At 43.5% G+C, this 16162-nt stretch overlaps 1 protein-coding gene across 5 annotated transcripts in view; it reads left to right on the forward strand.

Annotated features, from left to right (window-relative positions):
- The window catches only part of Mta3 (metastasis associated 1 family member 3), a 146722-nt gene extending 131421 nt beyond the window's left edge, over positions 1-15301 (forward strand). For all 5 annotated transcript variants that reach the window (XM_074049574.1, XM_020155884.2, XM_020155885.2 and 2 more), the window contains one exon: positions 12448-15301. In XM_074049574.1, the coding sequence (XP_073905675.1) occupies positions 12448-12473 (26 nt within the window). In that variant the 3' untranslated portion in view covers positions 12474-15301. The remainder of the gene's footprint in view (positions 1-12447) is intronic.
- The last annotated feature ends 861 nt before the right edge of the window (positions 15302-16162 follow it).

The following is a 16162-nucleotide window of genomic DNA, read 5'->3' on the forward strand; positions in this document are numbered from 1 at the left end:
GATTTTTTTTAGGCATGTTACAAAATGATGGGCAATTTCAAGTTGCCTTCCTTAAAGTCACTGTCTTTTACCTGGCCCTGGTTGAAGGCCCTTTAAAGGCTCTGAGTGGGTGGTAAGGGAGGGGGTGGGGGCAGGGGGGAGAAATGAACCAAGCCTTGTATGCACATATGAATAATAAAAGAAAAAAAAAGGCTCTGATATGCTCTGGGGGGCAGGGAGTGTAGGCTCTGTGTGCTCTGTTAAGCTAATCCCAGTGGCACTGAGCCACACACAGACACTGGGTCCACCCTAGCGCAATTTAAACTCTGAGGGTGGAGATGCGGTCTACATACACATCAGAAGCCTCAGTGCAAGCAGTTATGATAGTAAGATTGAAACTGCAGGGTGCCTTACCAATTCAATCTTTCTTCTCCAGTGCTGTGCCCTATGCCGTCCTGGGGGTTCCCAAATCCTGTTGTGTCCGTTTCTAACATACAGGTACTTTTATGCCATTTGTGTTGCCAGCAAACTGAGAACCTGCCATGTTGGGCCTATTCATTTAACTCTAAGTGACTGGGTGGGGACATCAGGGATAGGAGCCATTAAGAGGAACATTCCATGTCTGGGAGTCCAGAAAAGAGGTCAGCAGGGGAGATGGGATTCCTCTGGAGTGGGGGATAGACATATGTTTGAAGTCAGATGAGATTAATTAGAGTTCTGATTACTTTCTTCCTTAACTTGGGGGAATCACTTGGTTTCTTCACACCTGTTTTCTCCTCTGTAAGTCTGTAAAGTGTACATCACATTTGCCCCATTGTTCTCATGATTAAAATTTTGTGTACTTTACATCACTTCATCTTCCCAACACTTTATGAAGTAGGTGTTAAAATCTGCATCTTAATAATGAAAAAATCAAAACTCAGATTGATTAAGGGATTTGCCCACTGCTAGCAAGTAGCAGCAGTGGAATTTAACTCCAAGTCTAGTGTTTTCCCTCCAAGTGAATAAGGACCCAGATGTGTGTTGAGTGAGGCATATACATGGGAGATTTAGTGTATGTTTGCAAATGCATACAAAAATATAGTGGGTATTTGTCTTTGCTTAGGCTAGGAAGTACAAGCCATTGTTGTCTAACAAACAATGTTACCTCCATTTATTGCCTCTGTTAAGTTTCTCTGCCCATATCATGCCCCCCATATCATTCCTTTTTCTGGAAGTTGGGGGCCAAGGAGATATATTAATATTAGGTAGAGGAGATAAAAACAAAGAAGAGAAAATTCACAGAATCATCTAAGGGTGAATGTGTTTAAATCAAATTATATACTATCCCCAGCATAGTCTCTGATTCATGTAGGTGTTCATTAAGTATTGACAGTCTATCTCCACTTTAAAGAATAGGGGCTGTTAAAGTTTTATTTGGAAAACTGGTGATATCAACCAAAGTTTTATAGTCGTATGTGAATTGTGTGTAAATACAATATCAGTATCTTCCTTATAACTATGTTGCTTACTTATACATGTGGTTCTCAAAAAATGACTCTTGGGGCTGATTACAGTGGCATGTACTTACAGTCCTGGCCACTGGAGAGGTAGAGATGGGAGACTTACTTGAGTCCAGGAGTTCAGGACCAACCTGGGGAATATAACAAGATCCCATTATATATTTGCTTTAAGGTAAAATGGGTATGTTCCCAGTATCTATTTGCATATTAAAGGGGCCCAGTATCTATAAAGAGAAATTGCCCTTGTTTAAGTAATTTTGAGGAGCATTAAAGACAGGAAATTTGATTTATAGAGAGGAATCATTTAGTTTCCTGTAGGCATCTGTAATTAGAAACTCTACAGTGGAGGGATGGAACATCATGATCTTGAGACAGCAGAATATTTTTCATAGTAAAGGTTGAATCAGAAAAAATTCCAAAGAGGAGACAACAGATGGGCTGAACAGGCCTCTCATCCTCTCCTGCCACCCCTCCTTGCCCGCCCAAGAAAACATTGTTACCTCCCACCCTGGTGTCAGCTCTTTGAGGCTTGGTTGATGGAAGATCTTCTATTCTGCATAGGGATCAGGTGATTTCCTGCTATAGCTCAGTCTTTATCAAATGGGGAACTAGAGAAAAACTCCTGCTTATAGAGGGACAATGACTGGAAGTGCTCTTAACCTTTGTCCAGGATGGCATGGCTTTTGCCCCAGGGGTAGTGAATCAAGACTCAGTGTGTCAGGGTAACCAGAAACAAACCAGAAAACCCCTGTTTTCAGTGGGATGGAGTCAAAACATATGGGGCAGGAAAAGAGATGAATTGTATATTAATCCCTTTTTAAATCTACTCTCCTCTGGCTTATATCCCCTAGGGCATATGAGTATGCTCATAGATTTTTCTTCTTCATAGTCTGCATTGAGTAATATTTCTGTAACTCTCCATGAAGAGGGTATCGACTGTGGATGCCTCTGTAAGTACAATATTATGATCTGGGGTGTGAAGATTGTCCTTTTGGTGACTTGTTTCTAAAATCAGTGATTCAACAATTTCAACTGTTGGCATCCCAACTCTGGGAAATGGGTGGTGGTGAGGGCCATTGTACCAGTGAGTAAGCTCTGGGAATGCATCTGCTATCTTCACAAATCCCAATAAAAATAGACTGCCAGGGACAGCTGGGCACTCCCAGGCATGCTTGGGCCCAGGCTGCCGTCTGTCAACAGTTTTGTGCCATTTCAAAAGACCACAGTTTTGTTTTGTTTTTTTTAAATGTTCTAAAACATTGTTTATAGAACATCAAGTGTCCCTCTGGTCTCCTTGTCCCAGGTATAGTTTCACAACCTGGTTAAATATATTTTTAAAAAATCTTTTAAGGATAAAAAATATTATTCTAGAGGCTGGTATATAGCTCAGTGGTATAGTGCTTGCTTACAATGCCAACGCCCTGAGTTCAATCCCCATCAATACAAACTATATATATGGCTCCAAGGGTTATTGAATAGTATAGCAGCATACCTAATGTATTGAGAGGGTTTCAGGTCTATTGAAGCATTGCCTGTGTGCAGTAGATGTTCTCCCAGTCTGTGAAACCAGGAAGACAGATGCATGTTTGTGCATTAGGCATGATTGACATTTTGGAATACTCTGGAAAGATGCTAAATTATCCCCTGCTCCCAGAACCATTTCTTGGCTCCAGGGACAATACTAGTATGTGAGCCCCTAAGAGGTCTAGACTTGAAACCCTCTCGGCAATATGGAGGTCCTAGAAGAATGACAAAAAACCATGGTAGTTACCTAAGTCTTTGGTTGTGAGGGCCAGCTTTGGCCTCCTCAATTAAGTGTTTACCTGCAGACATTAAGAAAGTCTTTTTTAACTAACCTGTCCCTGTGTTCCCCATCTTAGTGACACAGAATAGCTTCCTGAAGAAAGTGAACCTCTGACTGGGTAGCTGGATCTCAAGTGTTTGGGGGAAGCTTAGCTGTTTAAGAAAGGAAAAAAAAAAAAACATCAGAGGGAGGAGACTGGCTCCCTGAGGAGGGAGTTTACCTAGAAGAGGTTTGACAGCCATCAAAGAGCAGACACAGATGTCTGAGGTTGCCACTGGGGCATGAGTACTAGATCTTGATGCTCCAGGGAAGTAAAGACCAACTCCAGAAGCCAACAGATTTAGGCCTCTCCTAAGCAATCTCTTGGGTTCCAGAAAGGAAATGAGGGGAAGCCTTCTGAACCTTCAGGACCCCTAGGGCAACAGAGGTGGAATATTTGTCATAGTCTGGTGGATTTGTGACTTACCACCCAATCCCGCTTCACCCCACTACTCCCTTCACCACCTCCCTCCCCATCTACCCCCGCCCCCGCTCATTTTAAACCTCTCAGTCCTGCTCATTGTTACTTTCTTTCCTTTTTTTCCCTTTCAAATGACTTTAATCTCAGAAAACATGAGTTACAATTTATGCATTTTCTTCCTGTAACCAAATATTATTATCAGCAACTGTTTACATATAATGAGTATAAAAAGTGGTTAAAACTGAGGTGCAAACCGGATGACTTTGTTAGATGGAGAGTCCCAAAGATACCTGAGCAAATCCTGTTCAAAGCATCTGGGACAAGAAGTTCCATAGGAAAAATGGGCAGGACATATTAGATCTCCTGGACTGTCTTCTCATTTCCCTCCAGTTTTTTGTGTCTGTGTCTTTTTATTCTACTCTCTTGGGAGACTTCATTTGCTAACCAGCTTTCTCACATTAGTCAGTTTCTCCCATTATTCTGTCAGATTTTGCTTCACATATTTTTAAATTATTAAGTGTATATGTATATACACAAATATATATATAGTTTTAAATGTATACATATATAATATATGTGATATTTTTAATGACTTAACCATTTCCTCACTATGAAATGATCATCTTTTTTTTTTTTTTTCCCAGTACTGGGGTTTGAACTCAGGGCCTTGCACTTGCAAGGCAGGCACTCTACCATTTGAGCCCTCTTTATTTCTGTTAATGCTCATTTGGAAGTCTACTTTGTCTGACATTATTATGACCACATCAACTTTCTTTTTTTCTCACTTGTTATCTCTCTGTCTCTGTCTCTCTCATGCTGGGGATCAAACCCAGGGCCTTATAAATGCTAGGCAAGTGCTCTACCAAGGAGCTATGCCTCTAGCCCATTTTTAGTTTTGTTGTTGTTATTTGGTTTTTTGTTTGTTTTTGGTAGTACTGGGGATTGAACCCAGGGCCAGGCAAGCATTTTTTTTTTTTGAGACAAGGTTTTGTTATGTGGTCTAGTCTGGGCTATATTCTCCTCTATCATCCTCCTAATTGCTGGGATTACCACTGGAGCCATGCCACCATCCTGGAATGATTCTTACAGCATTTTTAAAGCCAGTATATGTTGTACCATCACAGATTTGAAAACCCTAATACAGCTATTTTCCATTACCATTTCTTTTTTTAAGAAATAGCTTTATCGAGGCTGGGCCTAGTAGTCCATGTCTGTAATCCAAGCTACTTGGGAAGTGGAGGTAGGAAGATCAAGGCCAGGTAAAAGCATGAAACCCTATTTGTAAAAGCAAACTAAAAGCAAAAGGGCTAGGGCATGACTCAAGTTGTGGAGTGCTTACCTAGTAAGCATGAAGCTCTGAGTTCAATCTCAAGTTTCACCAAAAAAAGAAAGAAAGAAAACAACTTTATTAAGGTGTAACTATCATTCAGTAAACTCTATATATTTAAAAAGCACAATTTGATGTGGTATATATACACAATGGAATTTTATGCAGCCATGAAGAAGAACAAAATGTTATCATTCGCTGGTAAATGGATGGAATTGGAGAACATCATTCTGAGTGAGGTTAACCTGGCCCAAAAGACCAAAAATCATATGTTCTCCCTCATATGCAGACATTAGATCAAGGGCAAACACAACAATGGGATTGGACTTTGAGCACATGATAAAAGCGAGAGCACACAAGGGAGGGGTGAGGATAGGTAAGACACCTAAAAAACTAGCTAGCATTTGTTGCCCTTAATGCAGAGAAACTAAAGCAGATACCTTAAAAGCAACTGAGGCCAATAGGAAAAGGGGACCAGGAACTAGAGAAAAGGTTAGATCAAAATGAATTAACCTAGAAGGTAACACCCACGCACAGGAAATCAATGTGAGTCAATGCCCTGTATAGCTATCCTTATGTCAACCAGCAAAAACCCTTGTTCCTTCCTATTATTGGTTATACTCTCTCTACAACAAAATTAGAAATAAGGGCAAAATAGTTTCTACTGGGTATTGAGGGGGTGGGTGGGAGAGAGAAGGGGCGGAGTGGGTGGTAAGGGAGGGGGTGGGGGCAGGGGGGAGAAATGACCCAAGCCTTGTATGCACATATGAATAATAAAAGAAAAAAAATGCACAAGTTGATAGGTTTTAACAAATGTATATATACTAGTAAACTATCATAACAATGAAGATAATAAACTCATCCATCATCCCCAAAAGTTTTCTCTCACCCCTTTATAATTCTTCTTCCTGTCCCCTCTCATCTTCCCTTCTCATACACAGGTGACCACTGTCATGTTTTTGGTCACCATAGATTTATTTATATTTTCAAGACTTTTATATAAATGGAGTGATGACATATCTACTTTGCAATCTAAATGACTTTTAGAGTCTATAATCTAGTTTGTTGATTCTTTCTTTTGTGGTGTTAAATCTGCTATTAATCTCATCCAAAATTTTTCATCTCAAATATGGTATTTTTCAGTTTTAGGGTTTGCAATTATTTATTTTGTACTTCTCCTAAAATATACCATATTGTCACCCATTATAGTCATCTTTTTCTATAGCTTATTCAACATATCCAGAGTACATATTTTAATTCTAACATCTGAATCATCCATTTATCTTCTTCTACTGACTTTCTTTTCACTCTAACTTCAATTTTCCTGCTTCTCCTGTCTAATATTTTTTAAATGAATATTGGTTACTGTGGAAGACAAGTGGTTTATGTCTGTAATCCCAGCTACGTGGGAGATGGAGATCAGGAGGATCATGGTTATAGAGACTTGACTCTATTTTCCTCTGCAGTGTTTTGTTCTAGCAAAACAAAAAGTTTACTGGTAAATCACTTTGATTCTGTGGAGTCCTGTTTTAAAGTTTTACTAAGGCTTATCTACTTCAAATTTGCCGTGGGTCTTATGGAATTTCAGTGGAAAGACTAACTTGGCAGAACTTGAACTCTAAACTGTCTTCCAAGCACTGTATAGCTGCTAAAGTTACCACCTCAGCTCTTTGAGCCCTGTCCCTGACTTTTCCCAGTGGACTCCCTGTAGCCTCACTCTGTACTTATATAGTTTAGAAATTAGTCAATGATTTGTCTCCTTCCTTTTCAAGATCTCCTCCTTCAGCCAGATGCAGTGGCTCATGTTTGTAATCCCAGATACTTAGGAGATGGAGATCAGGAGGATCATTGTTCAAGCCCAGAATCCCAGCCCAGGCAAAAAGCTAGCAAGACCCTATCTCTTTTTTTTTTTTTTTTCATTTTTCTTTTATTATTCATATGTGCATACAAGGCTTGGGTCATTTCTCCCCCCTGCCCCACCCCCTCCCTTACCACCCACTCTGCCCCTTCCCTACCCCCCCAATACCCAGCAGAAACTATTTTGCCCTTATTTCTAATTTTGTTGTAGAGAGAGTATAAGCAATAATAGGAAGGAACAAGGGTTTTTGCTGATTGAGATAAGGATAGCTATATAGGGCATTGACTCACATTGATTTCCTGTGCGTGGTGTTACCTTCTAGGTTAATTCTTTTTGATCTAACCTTTTCTCTAGTACCTGTTCCCCTTTTCCTATTGGCCTCAGTTGCTTTTAAGGTATCTGCTTTAGTTTCTCTGCGTTAAGGGCAACAAATGCTAGCTAGTTTTTTAGGTGTCTTACCTATCCTCACCCCTTCCTTGTGTGCTCTCGCTTTTATCATGTGCTCAAAGTCCAATCCCCTTGTTCTGTTTGCCCTTGATCTAATGTCCACATATGAGGGAGAACATACGATTTTTGGTCTTTTGGGCCAGGCTAACCTCCTCAGAATGATGTTCTCCAATTCCATCCATTTACCAGCGAATGATAACATTTCGTTCTTCTTCATGGCTGCATAGAATTCCATTGTGTATAGATACCACATTTTCTTAATCCATTTGTCAGTGGTGGGGCATCTTGGCTGTTTCCATAACTTGGCTATTGTGAATAGTGCCGCAATAAACATGGGTGTGCAGGTGCCTCTGGAGTAACCTGTGTCACAGTCTTTTGGGTATATCCCCAAGAGTGGTATTACTGGATCAAATGGTAGATCCATGTCTAGCTTTTTAAGTAGCCTCCAAATTTTTTTCCAGAGTGGTTGTACTAGTTTACATTCCCACCACAGTGTAAGAGGGTTCCTTTTTCCCCGCATCCTCGCCAACACCTGTTGTTGGTGGTGTTGCTGATGATGGCTATTCTAACAGGGGTGAGGTGGAATCTTAGCGTGGTTTTAATTTGCATTTCCTTTATTGCTAGAGATGGTGAGCATTTTTTCATGTGTTTTCTGGCCATTTGAATTTCTTCTTTTGAGAAAGTTCTGTTTAGTTCACTTGCCCATTTCTTTATTGGTTCATTAGTTTTGGGAGAATTTAGTTTTTTAAGTTCCCTATATATTCTGGTTATCAGTCCTTTGTCTGATGTATAGTTGGCAAATATTTTCTCCCACTCTGTGGGTGTTCTCTTCAGTTTAGAGACCATTTCTTTTGATGAACAGAAGCTTTTTAGTTTTATGAGGTCCCATTTATCTATGCTATCTCTTAGTTGCTGTGCTGCTGGGGTTTCATTGAGAAAGTTCTTACCTATACCTACTAACTCCAGAGTATTTCCTACTCTTTCCTGTATCAACTTAAGAGTTTGGGGTCTGATATTAAGATCCTTGATCCATTTTGAGTTAATCTTGGTATAGGGTGATATACATGGATCTAGTTTCAGTTTTTTGCAGACTGCTTACCAGTTTTCCCAGCAGTTTTTGTTGAAGAGGCTGCTATTTCTCCATCGTATATTTTTAGCTCCTTTGTCAAAGATAAGTTGGTTATAGTTGTGTGGCTTCATATCTGAAGACCCTATCTCAATCAATAAGCCGCATGTGGTGACATGTGCCTGTTACCTCAACTAGGTGAAGGCCTTAGGTAGGAGAGTCACAGGCTGATGCCAGCCCTGGACAAAAACTAGAACCCCTACCTGAAAACTAAAGCAAAAGGGGCTGGGGGTGTGGCCCAAGTGGTAGAGCGCCTTTGTGAGGCTCTGTACACACACACACACACACACACACACACACACACACACACACACACTGTGTTTCATGGAAACTATCTTTTTTTTCCAATTGTTTTAATTTTTTTATTTTATCGTTTTTACATTTACTCACGTGTATACATTTTTTGAGACATCTCTCCCTCCGCACACCCCCGGCACCTCTTCTGGGTAGGACCTGTTCTGCCCTCTTGTTCTCTGATTTTATTGAAGAGAAAACATAAGAGATAATAAGAAAGACATAGCATTTTTGCTAGTTTGACATAAAGATAGCTATACAGAAAGATTCCTAGCATTGCTTCCATGCACTTGTGTATTGAAACTCACATTGGTTCATCTCTACCAGACTTCTTCACTACTTTCTAGTCCCCTTCCCATAGTGGCCTCTGCCAGTTTAAGATTACTATATTCATTCCTGTACAGTGAGCACATCAACCAAATTCAAGTTTTAAGTTTCCTTCCCTTTCCCTGTTCCTCCCGTGTGCGTTCTCCCCTTAGTGTGTGACCCATGTCCAATAATATTACTGCGTTTGTTTTAGGGTCTATAATCCGCATATAAGGGGGAACATGCTGTTTTTGGCCTTTTGAGCCTGACTAATTTCAGTTAAGATGGTGTTCTCCAGTTCCATCAATTTACTTATGAATGACAAAATTTCATTCTTCTTTGTGGCTGAATGAAATTCCATTGTGTATAAATACCATATTTTTTTAATCCATTCATTGGTAGTGGGCCATTTTGGCTGTTTCCATAGCTTGGCTATTGTGAATAGTGCTGCAATAAACATGGGTGTGCAAGTGCCTTTGTAATAACTTGAGTCGCATTCCTTTGGGTATATCCCTAGGAGTGGTATTGCTGGATCATATGGCAGACCTATGTTTAGTTTTTTAAGAAGCTGCCATGTTGGGAAACTATCTTTTCTTTGTATTCTGTTTATTTACTTTGGTCTCTGACATTTGTGTTAGAAGGTCTTTTTTTTGTGGCACTGGGGTTTGAACTCAGGGCCTACACCTTCAGCTACTCCACCAACCCTTTTTTATGTTTTTTAATGGCAGTATTGGGATTTGAACTCAGGGCCTCACACTTGCTAGGTAGGCGCTCTACCACTTGAGCCACTCCAACAGCCCACACCAACCCTTTTTTGTGATATTTTTTTTTTTTTTGGGGATAGGTCTCTCAAACTATTTGCCTGGCCTGGCTTCAAACTGCGATCCTCCTGATCTCTGCCTCCTGAGTAGCTAGGATTACAGGCATGAGCCATGAACACTATGTTAGAAGTCTTTACCTGGTGACTTTATTGTCTAATAATGTTTAAGAGTAGGAAACTGAAAATCACATTGAAAGCTCTGTGCTGGAGCCTGTAGTGCATCCAAAAGTAGGGTGAGTTGGGATTATTATTGGGTGGCCCCAAATGCCAGTATCTTTAAGTCTTCTTGTGGGCTGGTCAGATTCCTTAAAGAAGTTTCTTCCTGTCTCTTCCCCAGAGGGTGGGGGCTCAATGGGAAGATGGCTGGAGGCCCCATTCAGGAGGCATGTGTTTACTTGATCTTTCCTATGGGAACTGGCAGTCCTACCTACAAACTGGTGTCCTGAGACACCCTCCCTTTTGTCTTCTTCAAAGAACATCCAACAGGTGGGAGACAAACAGTTACCCAGGGGGTTGGAGTTAAGAGCACTCTAGGGCTACTTCTCCAAACAGCCTTCAACTCATGCTTTTCAATTCAGTCCTGCCCTTCTTTCAGATGCATCTGATGTTATTTCCTGATCCCTTTGAGGATTTTTGGGATAAACTGGGCTTTTGACTATGTCCACATTGCCAGCCTCAAGCCTAGCTTTCTTGAGTGCATAGTTTGCCATCATTTACCATCTGCTTTTCAGTGCCAGGATTCTTATGGTGGTTTCTTCTCTGATTTTCAGAAGGGAAGGAAAGGAACTTGGACACCAGCAGTTAGAAACATTAAAAGAGGTTGCTTTCATTGCATTAGTTCTCCAAGTTCACAGACTTCAAGTACTTTGAGTAGTCAAACCAATAGGAACATTTTGAAAAAAAACAAGACCAAAAAGAAGTGGTTATGAATCATTTAGTACAGACAGAAGTAGCAAATGTAGATTAATGCATATGAGAACAAACGAAAAGACTTGGGTTACCATGTTAGAAAGGAGATCTGATAAATTGAGTAGGCCTTTTTCTGGGACCACCTGCCAGTGCTACCATACCAGGGGCTTCTGCAAGTGGCCCTTGTCCCTTGGTTTAAGACAGTGCAGTGAGGCTGCAGAAGCTCTGAGCAAGGAGAGTGAAGTGATAGCCTTGTGAGGGCACATGACAAGTACTGGGATTCTTCAGTTGGGATGCAGAGAGGTGGCATAGCTCAACCATAGCCAGGAGGAGAAGGTGGGTGTGAGCCTGGTCACCAAATCTTGAACTGCTAGGAGAAGTTGCTTTTGAAAGTAAGCAGGTAAATTTAGCATAGATTTACCATGGTAGATGAGAAACTTGGGAATCTATTACAAGTTGTTCTCCTAACAGGTGGTTTAATTCTGTAGGGGTTTGGACAAATGAATGACAAGAGTTCCCCCCACCTCCTCCACACAAAAAAAGGGGAGGAGAGATGCTTTTGAGAAATACTGGCACATATATAGCTTTTAACTTAAGATACTGAAAAAGATAATATCCTGTTACTGGGCTGTTAGCAGAAGACAGCTAGATGGAGAACAGGCAGCTTGATATACAAGGAAAAACTTGACCTGAATTAAGAAGATCTGGGTTTCAAATCCTGACTCCTTGGTTTGCTCACGGTGTGACCTTCAGCAAGTTCTTAACCTTTCTGATCCTCTCAAGGTTCTGGTAAAGATTCAACAAGGCAGTTATGTAACCTAAAGTAGTTTCAATAAGGCAAAGGTTTATTGATTCTTAACTTGAATTTATCTTAGTCTTTATTTAACACACCCATGCCAAGTCCATATCAAATACCAGACTGTGTACAGGTGCCTTCCATGTTCTAGAAAGGCTCATGAAGTGAAGGCATGGCCCTGCACCATCCTGCAGCCCTCCTTCCCTCAGGATGGGCCAAGGCTGTGAAGGTGAGCATCCTGCTCCTTTCCTGGCTGCAGAGTACAGAATGTCTGAGCTTGCTCTCCACCTCAGCAAACACTACCTTGCCCCAGCCTCTTTCCTAACAATCAAGGAGCAGGTGTCACAACCTGCTGGCTAGTACATACAGTTGGTGATGATCAGGTTGCAAGCCAGGTCTGTTAGCAAGTCATTTCTGTTGCCAGTCTCCAGATGTCCAGTTTGGGACAGGAGAGTTGAAAGTTTGGGGGACGTAGAGGAGCATAGGAACAGCTCCTGACCCTGTGACATTGTGGAGGGGAGAGGGGGTCAGGCTGAGTCTTACTCTCATCCTGGCTTGGGGCACTATAGCCCCTCACCAGCAGCCACTTGCCTATCCAAAGCCCAGCTTTGAAGATGCTTAATTGTCATTCAGGTATTTTCTTGACCTAGATAAGTGGGATTTAGTCCAGCCTTAAACTACATTATTATTTCTTATTTAAATTAGCTCCTGGCTTCCTTTCCCTGTCCTGATGGTGGGAGGGCTGCTTCTGTCCTCCCTCTCACCTTACCTCCTCCATCAGAACGCATTTAGCTTTACTCTGTTTCTTCCCTTTTGCAGAACTCACATGCTGTGTGTCAGACTGAGTTATCCCTGTTCCATTCTACAATCCAACTCTACTGTCCTGCTGATGGTCACAGCCATGCCTGGGAAGGAGGCAGCCCCTTCAGTGGGAGCCCTCTGTGCACCCTGTGGAGACCCGAAGGGGAAGGGAAGAAACTAGGAATGCACAGTCCAAATCTGCATCTCCACATGTGAACCAGTGGTGCCTCGCTTCCTTCTCAGAGACCTTGCTGTCCCAGAGCAGACCTGCCTGAGAACTGAGAGGAGCAGGGAGCCACTCGCCTCCTTGCTTCTGGTGCCCTACTCCAAGAGCCCCGGCCTGTGGCCTTGGAGGCTACTGAGCTCTCAGACCCCCACTGCCCTGCATGTGCCAGCCCCACTGTTTCATGCTGCATAATTATGTACAGGAGGGACATGGCATCTTTTTGAGTGGATTTTGCTTAAGAAATGTGCAGTGTTTACACAGTTTGTAGTATTTCCTGATCTTTGCTGGTACTGTTTCTTGGCTTTTTCCCAACAGGCTGTTCCCCCCTTCCCCCCCCACTCCCCCACCCTTAGGAGAGTATTACTCTTCACCTCCTGTATTCTGTATTCGTCCACTCCCACCCCTCTGGGATGTAGTTACCCAACGGTCTGAGAGAAGAGAAGGTACTTGCTTTGGTCAGTCTGTGAACAACTCTTAGCATCTGTGTTTTGTTGCTGAAGAGAAGCTGGTGTTTTATTTGGTTTTGCTCAGTCCTGGAGAACTCCAGTGAAAGCAGGTGTGAAATGTGCCAAGCCTGTATATCACTGTGACACGATTTGCTTACTGCCCTGTTCCTTTACAGTCAAACCAGCTGACAAAGAACTGTAGCCAAGGGAGTCCCACATGGGGTCACAAATCACCCCATTTTATTTTAAGCACAGTCTCTGTTGGGCCTAAGGTGAGTGGAGGAAGAGAACCATGTCTGCAGGTATGAGTTTGCTCTTTGACCCCCATCCCTCCTGCCCAGTATACTGTGAGCATATGTGCCAAGGCCCCAGGAGACCTGCCTAATTTACTGGCTTGGGCTCTTTCTACCTACCCTGGGTGCTAGCCCTGGGCCACATCCCAGCTGGCTGCTCTGCTGCCCTGTGCGCACAGCTGCAGGCATGGAGTAACTCAGCGCCCAGTTAACTCCCTGAGCAGACAGCCTGGCCATCCCCCAACCCGCTTTGGCAAGAACCACTTGCAGAGCAGAGTCACAGCACTGTAACAGACAACTGGAGTCTGACCTCTCAGCCATCTTGGGGGTGCAGCTGCAGGGCAGCTGAAGGACTGATGTTAGGTGCCCCAAATGGGTTATTGCAGGACACAGTGGCCACACCTGGAATTGAAGGCCACATATTATGAAGAAGGAGGCATCAAGAAATGATGATGGCATCTGAAAGTCTGTGTTCTCTGAGGCCAGTTCAGCTCAGCAGAGAATGAAGTATGGATGTTTGTAGGCAGTGCTTAGGGCTCAAGCTGCCTCATCCTTGCCCGGTTTTGCAGCATCTTGATTTCTCTGAGGAGGAGCTGCTTCCCACATTGGGCCTCTGTGCTGGTGACCAAGGCATATTCCAACTGCTGCTGTCACTTGGAGTTGTCCTGGCCTTAGCTTATTATCCTGGCTAACAGCCTGTGTCAGAGGTGCTCCACGAGACAGGTGCAAGTAGCAGGCATTTTTCTGGGGTTCCCACAGAGAGGTTCCTTCAGCAAAGACCTCAGAAGAGCAGGCAGCTTGCCTTTGGGTTGTTTTTTCTCTAAAGACAAGGAAAGGCTGCAGATGTGGCTGAAGTGGTAGACTACCTGCCTAGAAAGCACAAGGCCCTGAGTTCAACCCACAGTACCACCAAAAAATAAAGAAAAGGAAGGCTCAGCAAGCTATCTGTCTGTGGCCTTGCCCTGGACCTATGTGGTACATGGACACAAGGGGAAATGATTGCTTCCATCTTTCCTTTCCTCACCTACTCCTGTCACACAGTGACTGCTTGTTGTGCAGACAGTTAGCTGCCCTGACTCTGCTGCTGGCGTGGGAGAGGCCTTCCACGAAGCCCAAGAGATTTGGAGAAAGGCCTGACCAGCATTGAAGGAGGAGCAGGAGGCCGCACCTGCCCAGGTCCCAGTTCAGCTTTGAGTGCCATGTGTCCAAAAAGTTCTTTCCCACCTTGTTATTAAGAGCTGGTTCTGCAGCCCACCCTCCCACAGAGACAAGATGGACTAAGATTTTATGGCTCCACTTCATCTCTGGGAAGCCCCAGCATCCTGATGGAACGCTTCAGAGAATGGGGAGGATAGGTGCCAAGGAGCCTCTGTTTCTTCCCTTTACTGTTCTGAGCACTTGGTGCTGAGAGGATTTCCCAGCCTCACCCTTTCTTGGGTCATGGTGCTGCCATAGTGTGTGTCAAAGGTGTCACCATTGTTCAGTGAGTGAGTGAGTGAGTGAGTGAATTTGCCCAAGATTATCTGCAGCAGACATACCATGGGGCCAGGCCCCCTTGATGAGGTGAGGACACAAGGCATCTCTCCTGCCCTTCTTGGTAATCGCCACCACCTCTGATGTCCTAAAGGTGTGCAAAAGAGGAGGATAAGCTGGGCATCAGCCGCTCATGCCTATAATCCTAGCTACTCAGAAGGCAGCGACCAGGCAGATCACGGTTCAAAGCCAGCCTGGGTAAGTAGTTCATGGGACCCTATCTCGAAAAAACCCAACAGAAAATAGGGCTGGCAGTGTGGCTCAGGTGGTAGAGCACTTGCCTAGCAAGCATGAGGCCCTGAGTTCCAACCCCAGTATCTCCAAAAAAAAAAAAAAAAAAAAAAAAAAAAAGACAGGAGTTTGTTAACTGGAACCTCTCACAGTTCTAACATGTCCAAGGCTAGTTTCTGGGCAGGGCCCAACCAAGAAAACAGAACCCAAAGTGTTTTTAATCTGGAGGGTTTTTGGGTTTGTTTTTTTTTTTTTAGCAGAAACAAGAGCAGAGAGGGCAATCCAGAAATGGGAAATAATAGCAGGAAGCTCCCTCCCACCCTGAGGCCAACTGGACACAGTGAGGAGGTTGTATTAGGAGAGCTCAGGGGCCAGGGCTACTGGGTGGGATCTGGCACCAAGGAAGCCCATTGGTGGGAGCTGGAACCATAAGGAAGCAGAAGGGGGAGAAAGAGCTTGACTTGTCCATCTTGCCCTAAGATTTCTATGGGTGCCTCCAATGAGCCGACCCCAGCTGTAAGCCAGCTGCCTTGGGAGCCTGGGATGGCCCACAGAATGCAGCAGTGTAGAGCAGGGAAAGGGAAGACGAGGGCAAGTGGCCTCTGGGTCTGGGTCATGTCCGAGCCTGGTGCTTATGCTGCAGTCCAGTCCTGGGACACTGGTGAGGGAGACAAGGAGCTGCCCCCTTAGGTTTTTGTAGACTCTGTTCTGCTCTTCCCAGAGAAGAAAGTGCTTAGGGGAAGGAAAGGAGCCTTTATTCTTTATAGTTGTCCCCATTTCCTTTGGGAGAATTTACCATTTAGCAACCCACCTCACCATTGCCCTTAGGAAAGCCATGTCCCAGTTTTCTGTGTACCCTCCTGTCCCTCTGCTCCATGTCTCTGGTTTTCCCTGCCACTGACTAGAATCTGCTCAGTGCTCAGAGAGGCCTCCTAGGAAAGTTCACTCTCACAGTAACAGGGTGCACTGTCTGTGAGGAGGTACCATCTACTAAGCAGTTTATA

The sequence above is a fragment of the Castor canadensis genome, chromosome 12, assembly GCF_047511655.1.
Source record: "Castor canadensis chromosome 12, mCasCan1.hap1v2, whole genome shotgun sequence".
Taxonomy (NCBI): domain Eukaryota; kingdom Metazoa; phylum Chordata; class Mammalia; order Rodentia; family Castoridae; genus Castor; species Castor canadensis.